The sequence below is a fragment of the Pyrgilauda ruficollis genome, unplaced genomic scaffold (genome assembly GCF_017590135.1).
Source record: "Pyrgilauda ruficollis isolate IOZ18807 unplaced genomic scaffold, ASM1759013v1 scaffold43, whole genome shotgun sequence".
NCBI lineage: Eukaryota > Metazoa > Chordata > Aves > Passeriformes > Passeridae > Pyrgilauda > Pyrgilauda ruficollis.
The window spans coordinates 7,850,320-7,862,345 of record NW_024525823.1 but is presented as its reverse complement, the minus strand read 5'-3'; the positions used below and the strand labels follow the sequence as shown (position 1 = coordinate 7,862,345).

Here is a 12,026-nt window from a genome sequence, read left to right as displayed (position 1 = left end):
TGGCTCTTCCCCATTATTTGATATGTATGCATGTAACTACTGGGTTTTTCCCCTTAATTTATTTCAGTTTGCTTAATACAGATTCAGATTTACTGGACTATTTTTGCCAGATTCTACACTGGAGGAAAAAAAAAAATTTTTAAATGGTAATTTTTTCCACCTTCTTCTTTTGTTGAAGGAAGGTCAGTGTTACACATTACTCAGAATTACACTTTTGAGTCCCTTTAGAATAGTAAGGTGAATGCCATCTGGTCTGGGCAATTTTTTCTACATACTGCTTTTCTACATTTTGTTTTAAAGCCTCTTTTATTGACACTTTAAGACAGTTCTTCCAAGAAGGGCTGCAACAGGGACATGACTTAGTTTTTCCATAGAGAAGAGTAGTGCAAAGAATTAATCTGGTATTACTTCAATGACTATTTCTGCCAGTTGCATCTCTTACATGTCAATGATTCATCAACACTGCAGGCTTTTTAGTGGGCTGCTTGATGTGTTTGAAAAGATTTCATCAGCAGTGCATGTATTTTTCCAAGAACTTTTTCAGCTTATCTTGTGGTTTTCACTTGACCATAATGTAAGTATTGATATATTTTTACGTTTTCTTCATTTGCATATGAGTTCTGGTGAATACAATATTCTCAGTGTATTTTCTATTGCCAGGCAGGCAGGTGAGTTTAATTCACTGAGGAATAAAATGATTCTCTTTGTTCTTTGAAAATTAGAAAAACTATTATGTTAATCTTCTCTGACTGCACTATCTTGACAGACATAAAGTGTTACGGTACCACCTACTGGAAATAGCAAGCACTCTTTCTGTCTTCAATGTTTCTTTCATCTTTTTGAACAAGAAGTGTAGGTATAGAAGTTTCTCAGATTTGAGTAAAATATTATGTCCATATGTGTGAATTTTAGAATGCTTTGATGGTTTGTCTCATATGGTAGGTACTCCTCTATCTGCCTATAAAGCCATTTCTCTGGGATGGAGGAAAAAAAGGCTTTGTCAAACCTAATTAACTGATTCTCATTTTGTATATTACACAGTTAAGCCAAGGAGATGTGATCAAGCCACAGCAAAGGGAGGAAAGTGCAGTTTTTCCAGTAATCCATCGACAATATATTTATTTCTTATCAAGTAAAGAAAATAAAGAAACGTTTATGACAAATCCCATCAAATATATTTGTCAGCCAAAACCTAAGCAATCTGTGCCAGTAAAGATTGCAATTGTGGGACTTCCAAAATCTGGAAAGACTACAGGTATGAGCAGTTATCTATTTTAAAAACTCATTTTTTAATGACTGAAGCTGTATCTGTCCTTACTGTTATTAAAAAAACATAAACCATTAATATTGTTGGTCTTCCTGCTTTTCTTGCTGGGCACAGTTTCTTTTAGTTGCATTCTCTAGTGTCTCATTTGACAGTCCATTGTCCATCTGAATTTTATCTCAGATCCTTAAGATGTTTGTGACCTGGACTTGCCTTTAGAAAAACTGGACTTACACTATTTATACCCCTTGTATTATTTATTATTATTTTCTAATTGTTTCTTACTTTTTTGAGTCAATATAAGTTAATGTAAAATGGAGAAATGGTCCTAGGATCAAGGATGAGGACCCCAAACTCCCCACTTCCCAGTCTGTTTCCAAATTTCTAGATTAAAACCCCCCAGATTTCTATCCCTCTCCCCTCCCTCCTCCATGACTCTGTCAGTCCACACGTTTCTGCCTTTTACTGGAGGAGGAGGAAATTATTTTTAAACCACAGTTATTGATTAAAATAGGATGTTAAGAAGAAGAGACAGGTTCAAATGATCTCATATTTAGGATGAAATTTTAGCATATTTCCCATTTCCTGGATAAATGATGTAACTGATGGGCTGTTCTGAAAGAGGAACAGCAATGGAGGCATATTTTCTAACCTACTCTAATAATCTTGACTATATCGGCTGAGGTTTGTGCTAAATTGAATAGTGTTAGCATGCCCTGTGCATGTGCCAGATTGTGATGTTACTTATCTTAAAAGTTGTGACTTGAAATCAAAATATTTTGCAGTTGCTCAGAGACTTGCGAGTGTTTATGGGTTCCTGCGCCTGTCCCTAGGAGATGCCATCCGGTTTGTGATCAACAGCCAGCCAGAGAGCGAGTTGGCACTTAAGGTACAGTCACACCTTCTCCAAGGACTCACCGTGCCTGATGAATTGGCCATCCAGGCTCTAAATGTGGCTCTGCTAAATCACATGGATAATCCCACTGGGTAAGAGTTTCCTTGGGGTTTTGGGGGTTTCTCCAAGACATGTTAGTCTCTTCTTAGGCATGGATTCCCATGTTACCACTGTAGAGCAATTTCACTAAAACACATCAGTGGTTTCTGCATTAAAAAAATAATCTGTACAAAAGGAGATTTTTTTTTTTTTACAATTGCTCTGGAAAATGAGACTGAAGCATAATTTTCTGCGATTTTCAAGTAACTATATTCCAGTACATCAAAGTAATATACTTTATGACAGTTACTTTTTTTTCAGTCAATAAGCCAATATCTTCCACTATCCTTTGAGAACTAGGATCTTTGAGAACTTGGTCTCTCTTACACCAGCTCCAGAACCAACTTGGACACAACTGATTCTCTTTGATCATGCAGGCTGTTTCAGTACTCAAGTTGTTGTTTTTGTTGTTTTTTTTTCTGGTTTTCTTAACAACTGAAGTTATTAAGGAGGAACTGAAACTAGTGAGTCTTTTCACTACATTCATATGTAATCCTAGGCTCTTTCTCCTCCACTGAAACACCTTTGAAACTGGGCAGACTTAAAAAGCTTTATCATCAATATTTCATGAAATTCAACTTCTCAAAAAGGAGAATTGTTACAGAGAAAGGCAATTTTGCAATAATCTCTGAAAATTATTTCTGCTTGAGATCAGAATTCTTTCAGCTTCTCTTTCACATTAAATCCTGGAATATTATTTCAGTATATTTTGTTCCAGTATTGCCTAATATGTGAAAAGCATTTCTTCTTCAATATGATTATAAAAACTCTTCAAATACTGTAGTAAATAATTTTACTTACCACTTTTAAAACTGTTCCTCCCAATCCACATGGAGATTTCTCATAGTTAAAATGATGTTTTGTAATGATTGATGTGTCAGAATATTAAAGTACACCATTTTTATAAGTCTCAGCCATCCACTTACCTTTTGCCCTTTGTACATTTCCTTTTCTCATTACTGTTTCTTCTTCTGCCTACTTTATTTTTTTAATTTGGTCGTAAATTTTTAGGAATGAAGAATGTGCCTGTTAAATGAGAGCAGTGATAGCTTCATGGCTTGGGTGTAGAGTTTCCTCTCCATGGAAAATGTACTAGAAACATGCATAGACTTACTGGTTGATTGGAAACTCACTTCTTAGTGAGTTTCTTCAAAACTATTTTTCTGTTTCTGTTTGTGTGCAGAGTTGTAATGGATGGATATCCTCTAACAAGAGCACACGTAAATCTCTTGGAATCAACTAGGATCATTCCAGTGAAAATCTTTGAATTAGATATGGATACAAAGGAAGTGTTCAGAAGAGCACTGCTGGATAAGGAAAAAACAAGCCGGTAGTGATACTCCCTGATAGATTTTTTTTTTAATTTTCTACACAATATTGTAATATCTCTATTTATGTGCCTCAGTGCTATACCCAGAGGTTGTATCTAACCTGGAGCATAACTCAGCTGTCTCTGAACTCCACATATGAAAAACGTGGGAACCAGTCCCTCTCCTTTCTAATGCTTTGATTTCCATAGACCAGAAATCGTAAGGATGTAAGGTGTTTGTGGCATGCTCTGGCCAGATCTTTCAGTTGCAATGACTGAGATTACACATGTGCAATGCTGTGCACCCACTCCTTAGTTTAACTGGTTTAATGCAACTGTACAGCAGAAATGTTACCACTTCTCTCCACTGCTGAAATTTATTTTTCATCAATTATTATTATAAAATATATTAATACTTCATCTAATAATCTCTCTTTTAAAAACTTAATTAGAGTTCTTTTAAAAATATTAAAATAATGCATACTTAGTATAGAATAATGCATATTAGTGTATAGAATTCAGAACTTCTAAGCCTTTCAATTCAGTTCATTCCTTTCTGTGTTCTTCTGAGAAGATAAATATTCTGTTTAAAGAGCCATTGGTTGTTTTTGAGGAAGAACAGTAAGTAGTTTATAAGCAGACAGAGAATGAAAAAGAACAGAAACAGAACATTCACCTTAAAATTAAATTGTGTAAGAACCTGTTTCTCATTAGAGGAAGTGTTTCTAAGAAGTTCCAGATAGCTTGGAGCATTATTGCATGCCTCTTTCATTTTGTCCTTTTCTTTTTGTCTCTTTCTTTTTATCAAGTAATCAGTACAATGTTAAATTGTTTACTAAAAGACTAAAGACAATTTGCATTGCAAAAAAAAAATAAATCAATTATGTGTTTTTAAAAGTATTTACTGTAAACTTAATTTTCAATACCAAACTAATTATATTTCATAGGCTTAAGTACAAATCAAGTGTGCAATATTAGGTACCATTTACTGGTGTATTTGTAATGTATGTCAGGTAATATGTGTTGATACATTCTAAATCCTTTGCAAAATAATTAATGAGTTGTATTGGGGACATAAATAGAAAAAGTTTTGTTCTTCGTTTTTGAACAGGAGTGTCTGATCATATGTACACTGCTTTTCACATGTAGCTGGTAGTATTCTTAATAAGAAATTTGTATTTTTCAAATATGTTCTACAGTATCAAATAAGCAAAATTTTGTAAAAAAGAACTTAGAGTGAATTCTAGAATTTACACCTGAAATTCAATGAAATTATCTAATCCTCAGATTTAAATCATTGTTATTTCTCATTGTCTTTAGACCTCCCTATCCTGAACATGACAGCCCACAGATTCTAGCTATTAAAAATTCCTGCTATAAACAGCACATTGATGATATTAGAACTTACTATATGAAGGAACATCAGAACTGGTGTGTGATTGATGCCAGTCATAGCAAATGGAGGGTCTGGAGGACCGTTCTGCAGAAAGTTCAGGTGGTTGTTAAACAAATCCAGACATACCTGGAGAGAAGACAAGAAGGTAAAAGAAAAACAAAGTTTCCCAGAATATGTGTTTCTTTAAAAAGCTGCAATGTACTACCTACATGACAACTTCACCTTTCTGTGGATGAGGCTAATTCTTGGCCGCATACATACCCTTAAATTCTTCAATCTCATCTGCAGAGATCTTGAAGAGATCTCTTGAAAAGAGTGAAGGCAAAGCCAACTACAGGGCAGTCTGAGGCCATCCTCCCAAGAACAGGGTAACAGAAGTCTGCTAAAGGAAGTCAGAGTCCTTGGTCCATGTAGATCTGGCAACACTGGGTGGTGAACCACAAAGAGTACCCCAAAGGTACAAGGGGAACTCTAACTTGCAGCTTCACTTTAGTGTTAGTGAAGGAAAAGGGAGGGATAGGGAAGATGTTAATTTAAAATCTAGAAATAAGCTTAAATATGCCATCTGAGTTAATTTCTGTGCTTTGGGAAGAAGACCACTTTATTCTAAAATGGCACAGTTCCCACTTGACTTTTTGTCTGTCAGCACTGGTCAGGATTAAATATGCCTTTTAAACATGTCTGTACTATTTAACTAGAATTCCTCTGAAGGGCATATATACTTCCTTATCTTTATCCACCTTTTGGGTTTAATTTTTACAGCTCTGTGGCTGCACCCATCTTATAAATTGGAGTCATAATCAAAAATGTTAAAATACACTTGATTTTACACATCAAACTTGAAAAGGCACGATTTTTAGGTAATTTGGTTTTGAGATGATATTTTATTCAAGATTTTGAATGTATTTCCTCCAGATAGACTGTAGCATTTGCAAGATATGGATGAATAAAGGGGAGGGTTTCATCACACCTTGTACTCGTTTTCACCAATGTAAAGACATAAAATAATAGCTGAAATGTCCCGTAGTAACACAAAGAAGGGAAACAATAAATCATAAAAAAGAAGAACAGACTAATAAGCTAAGCATGCAGAGTATCCCACACCATTTATAATTATTATATTTCTTACATGCTAAAAAATGTTATTAAAATGAATTGATAAAATGAGTTACAACCTCATTTTATTATCAAAATGCTGTTTTAGTTCTCATTATTTCATATAATTTTCAAATTATTACTTTCTAGACTGTAGTGTTCCTGAGTAGAATTGTTTGTTGTTTCTGTGTCTCTCATAAATTAAACATTAATTGCTTTCATTAACAGGAAAAGCAACCAGCATTGCTGGTTTGTGTATCACTCCCAAGGAGCTGCAGGGACAGCTGGGGGAGTGTGGACAGTACTGTCCTGTCAGCCTTGCAGAGAAAGGTGAACTGGTTGACTGCTCTGTAACCCCCTCTCTGGAGTTTGCTGCAGAATTTCAGGGGCGCTATTACAGAATGGCTTCACAGGAAGAACTGGAAGTGCGTATCAAAAAGCAGGTTAAAAAGGAGGGGATTATGGGAAGAGGGAACATTTGTTGCTTAGATTCTTTGATTCCATACAGAAATAGGTAATATGCAACTTGAATGTTGTTAGCATTCAAGCTTTTGTTCTGCATACTTCTGCCATCAAATGTCTAGGCAGACGAAATACAGCACAGACGCCATTAAAGCTCATCTTACAATTTGTCACAGATCAAACATTCATTTGAAAACAGTAACTTCCTCCTTTCTTTATCTGTTGTGGAAAGACTGGGTTAGAAAGTGGCTTATGACAGCAGTAGATAGTGATGGATGGTGGGTGAATGGTGACTACTTCAGCTGAGAGTAGGGTGGAAAAGAAATTACCCAAGAGCAACAGCAATGCCAACACACTGTTGCATTGGAGAAAAAATAGGTATCTAAGCTGTGTGAGCCAGTCCTGTGGAGTTTGACTAACAGTCCTACAGTGCTTTTTCGTTATAAAAACTTTTTTTTTCCCTACAGAAATTCTTGAGCAGACCTGAGGTTTATGTATCATCACTGGCATCTCACCCTCTCCCACCCCCACATATGCTACCAAAGAAATTGACTGCAGCAGAAGTGAAGGCCTTATTCCCTGTAAAGCCTGAAATGCAAGGATACTGTCCAGTCACTTACCTAGATGGAAAACAGAGGTATGTCACTAGAGTTTTCATTATCTGAATTACAGAATATGTGTCCTATATTAATGCATTAATGAGGGAATATTTTCAAAGTACTTTTTAATGTTGTTCAGGGGTTGGACAGGAAAAGCAATTACAATTCTCTACATTGCACCTGTGGCTTTGGAAATCAAGATAAAATCACCTTTTAAAACTTACCTGGCTACAGGTTCTACAAGAATCTGTGTTGGCTTGGTGTCTTTCATGATGAAGATGGACAGATACAGTTTGAATTCTCTCTATCATAAGCCTTCAAAGGTTAAAAGAAATCTCATAAATCCCTAGTAGATGCAAAACTAGCTATTGTGATTTTTGTAGAGATCCATAAAGCTCTACCATAAAGTGGCACAGATTTCCTCAGTGTGCAAAAATTTATCATCAGAGGTGAACCATAATAGCCAGTTCTATGTTATCCCTTTTTAATCTCCTGAACAAATATGATTGGCATTTTAAATGGAGAAGCTCTAAACAAGCACTATAAAAGTTCCTTAATATGCAGATTTTGAGGCAGAGACTCTATGAGATTTTTAACCTTGTAACTGTCCATCATGTAGTGGAAACTTGGATGATCCAAGTGCTATTTTTTTTTTTGTAGTTGCTACACTTGCTAAATTACCAGAAGGTTACCAGTAGCTCATGAATTTACTCCACACAAATTATGTTTTATGTTTTCTGTGAATGAATTATTCTTGCTCCATCTCTTCAGATATGAAGCTTTGGTGCCTGGCAACATGGAGTATGCAGCAAAATACCAAGACAAGGTATATATTTTTGAAAGTGAAGAAAAACTTCAGAAGTTTATGAGGTAATACACTGACTGCATTTTAATCTTCAGTCATGTCACTGTTTATACATCTTAAAAGTGCTTACTTTATATCTGGTTAGGTTACCAGAGAAGTACTGGAATCTGAAGGTTCCCCATAAACTCCCTCCAAAAAAAGAGCCAATGCTACTAACTACACTTCCTTTGCCTGGATACCTTGAACAGGCCAGTTTTAGCTTTTCTATTTTAAAACATGATTTTGTGATATATAGTATATCACTCTCAGTTGTGGGGTTTTTTTAATTTTTAATGCATTTGAGTCTTATATTTATTAATGAGATTATATTAAATTGAAAATATTTAGTTACAATTGAGAGCAATTTTTTTAAAGCTTTAAAATAACAGATGTTTGTAGCTTTATTTGGAAAAAATACAAGACCATCAGAGGGGGATAATAAGCTGCAGTATTATATGATAGATTTTCTGACTTAGTTGTTTATCATATCTTGTAAAGTACATTTTGGTTTGACTTTTAACACCAGGATAGACACAAGCTTACTTGGAAAAATTTAAGAGTAGTTTGATACACTTTGACACATGAATAAATAAAAAAATGATTCATAGTCACAGCCCTCCCTACTTTATGCTAATTTGTTATTTTCTACTATTCACCAACTTAGGATATATGCGTTACAACAGGATAAGACATTGCTCAAGATTTCTTTAATGGTGTTTTAAACCTATTTTATTTCTTTAGGGAGTAGCAACTTCTCTAATAAAAGCTCTGCATGAAGTTGGCAGCCTTAAGCCAAAGTTTCCATTCCTAAGTGTGAAAGAAACTGCTCTGCTTTTTGTCTCCTTCCATCTAAAAGGTAGTGTATAAAATAGCATGCTATAAAAATAACTAATTGTATAAATGACATAAGTCCTCTGATACAATATAGATAGCCAATTAGAGTTCATATTTGCTTTTTTTTAGAATTTTCTGTTTGGGTTTTTTTCAGCCAGAGATATCAGTTGCATGTAATAATCTTTAATAGTTTGCAGTCAGCTTAATTATTGCCACCTTTCTCAGTTTCAATGTCCTTGCTTGCAGCTCTGCTATAGCTTTGGGCTGGTTTCTAGTACTGCTGGAGATTTCTGGAGCAAGACTGATATTTCTTTCAACCCACCACTTTTGCCATTCATAAGCCAACCAGTTCACTGAGTGAACTTCACCTGGCCTTTTGTATTTTACATTTTTAATTATTATTTTAGATAATACCAATCTTAATTATTTTTTTGAAGCTCTTCACATCCTGTGCTTCCTCATGTTTCCAGAGCCCTCCAGAATTTTCTTGAACTGTCAGAGACTTTTTTGCTAGCACAGCTTTGTTAAGGAAGACCATTGAACAGGGCAGGCACATGGTAAGCCCCTGCATAAATGTGCAATTCCTAAGCCACCAAACTGTTTTTATGCTGTAGTTTGCTTCATTCACAAAGGTTGTTTTCATTCTACTGTTAGCATGGCTTTGCAAACATAAGGATGCCCATGCTAGGAATGCTTTGCTCATATATTGCAACATTAAATCATTATTAGCAGTGGATAATGAACCAGAAGGGTTACGCAAGTGAAGAAATCTCTTCTTCTCATGCAGTGCCAAAAGTTTGACCATAGGAATCCAGGAAAACTGGTTGTCTTCTTCTAGCACTGGGTAGGACTGCTTCCAGCTTTAAAATACAGCATCCCCACATACTGACAAATCACTTGAACATGAGGAAGAACTTCTTTCATGTGCTAGTGACCAAACACTGGAACATATTTCCTAGAGAAGTTGTGGAGTTTTCATCAGTGGAAACATTCAAGAACCATCTGGACACAATCCTGTGCCATGTGCTCTGGGGTGACCCTGCTTAAACAGGGAGGATGTCCCAGATGATCCAATGTCGTCCCTTCCAGTCTGACCCATCTTGTGATTTTGTGATTAGTTGCAAAACCAGAATTATTTATTATTGTACATCTCTTCAGAGTAGTCATGCCATTCTTGATAAAAAAATTTGATCGAAGTGCCTTAAGTTGTGGTCCCCTGGAAATTTATTTCATCCTATTTCTATGTGAAGTTGGACCTTCTCATCTTCAATTAACATCATTCTCTAATCTCACATTTAAATAGGGGATAAGAAGCAAGAGTTTAGTTCCTGCTAAGGAACTAAAGCTCCTTCAGCTTCTCTCACAACACTAGATTGCTTTCAGTATCTGAGAAAGTACAGGCAATGAACCAAAAATGCAGAGAGATTTATTTACTCCTGGAAAGAGAGTAGTAAACCTATATCACTAGAGAGATTGAGTGTCCTTCAGGCTGGACTCCTGTAAGGGCTGTATTCAGAGCTATGCTTGAAAAATCTCTTAGAAACTGTTAAATGTAGCTGTCTACAGTTTAAAGCTAGTGGGCTGAAGTGTCTCATAGCATAGTTCTTCATGCTGTCCAGTTTTTGTAATAAGATATAAAAAACTGTCCATAAGAAAAAAAACCAGTTATGATTAGTCTCACTCCTTCCCCTTTGCCTTGTAACAATTAAAATAATAAACTGTACTCTGAGGACTGGCACTCGATACTAGTGTATGCCAAAATAGGGCTTAGGACAGAGAGAAACCTTCCTTCCTCCTCCAAACTACTGGTCAGCTCTTCACAGACTCATGGAATCACAGATTATGCTGAGTTGGAAGAGACCACAGCGATCATTGAGTCCAGCTCCTGGCACTGCACAAGACCATACTCAAGATCCAATGTCCTGGAGAGTATTGTCCAAACGCTTCTTGAATGCTGTCAGGCTTGGTACTGTGACCACTTCCCTGGGGAGTCTGTGCCTGTACCAAACCACTCAACCCAGTGAAGAACCCCTTCCTGATTGGTGAGCCAGTTGCTCACCCATGGCATGATGTGTTTATCCAGCTGTGTGCCTGACATTTTGTCCAGAAGGATACTGTGAAATAAAATGTTGAAAGCTTTACTGAAATTAAAAACTATTACATCAACTGGTGTCCCTTGGTCAACTAGGTGGATTATTACCTTGTCATACAAGGAAATCAGGTTTGATAAGCAGGACTTTTCTGTCATGAAGCCATGTTGGTCACAGTCCTGCTTATCAAACCTGACTTCCTTGTATGAAAAGGTAGCCCACCTTATAGGCAAAGCATTTAGGTCATAGAACACCTGTGCCAAGGACACAATGGTCCAGCGTGAGCCACACCAGACCTGGGCTATCCCCAGGATGTGCCACTTCAGGTTGTGTGCCACACTACCCAAATCTGTCACTGCCTGGAGTTTCACCAGTATCTCAGGGTCTGAGAAATGAGAAGTTGACAGCAGCTGGGCATGTTTGTTGTGTCTTCTTTTAGAAAAGCCTGATCCTTCTGATTATCATGACTATTTGGAGTCAGGAACTTTTTGAAATACCAGACTTGATCTTTTTGGCTTGGCAGCAGCAGTCAAGGTGTTTATCTGTACCATGGGTAATGCTAACAGAGGTAGACTTAGTTCCTTTGAAAATGTCTGTAATGTAATTCCACAAAGTTTATAGGAAACACTAACAAACTGCTTAAATTCTTGCAGCACACAACCCCCGGAGCTCAGAGCCAGTGCGGCAGATGTACAGGAAGAAGCTGTTGCAGTTCGTGGAGCACTGCCAACTTATCCCCTACCTGGGGACTGCCATGATGGGCCCGTATAAGGAGCCAAGAGATCGGCCCCGTGGCTTTGATGACAGACTGCAGATGTTTTTTTCCCTGAAAGGCACCCGCCCCACTTTTGTGTGAACCCTGTATTTCCACTGATTAACACATGGAGTGCTGCCATCAACACCAGCATGGCTGCAACATGGCCTGCGAACATCACACATTCTCGGGCCAGTTTTTTAACCAAGAAATCTTAGAAATAAAATCTTTTGTCTGAAGTTGAGAGATATCAAGCTACTAGAGAGCGTCCAGAGGAAGGCTATGACAATAGTGAAAGCCCTTGAGGGGAAGCCATGTGTTGAGCAGCTGAGATCACTTGGTCTGGAGAGTTCAGCCTGGAGAGTGAAGGGACACCTCATTGCAG

General features: G+C 36.9%; 1 protein-coding gene across 1 annotated transcript in view; it reads left to right on the top strand.

Moving 5' to 3' along the window:
* Positions 1–11,773, top strand: part of AK9 (adenylate kinase 9) — a 56,207-nt gene extending 44,434 nt beyond the window's left edge. The window contains exons 26-35 of the mRNA XM_041478155.1: positions 1,042–1,255; positions 2,050–2,251; positions 3,442–3,588; positions 4,888–5,108; positions 6,287–6,483; positions 6,988–7,157; positions 7,891–7,989; positions 8,070–8,172; positions 8,705–8,819; positions 11,541–11,773. Of these exons, the coding sequence (XP_041334089.1) occupies positions 1,042–1,255; positions 2,050–2,251; positions 3,442–3,588; positions 4,888–5,108; positions 6,287–6,483; positions 6,988–7,157; positions 7,891–7,989; positions 8,070–8,172; positions 8,705–8,819; positions 11,541–11,743 (1,671 nt within the window). The 3' untranslated portion in view covers positions 11,744–11,773. The remainder of the gene's footprint in view (positions 1–1,041; positions 1,256–2,049; positions 2,252–3,441; positions 3,589–4,887; positions 5,109–6,286; positions 6,484–6,987; positions 7,158–7,890; positions 7,990–8,069; positions 8,173–8,704; positions 8,820–11,540) is intronic.
* Positions 11,774–12,026: the final 253 nt, after the last annotated feature.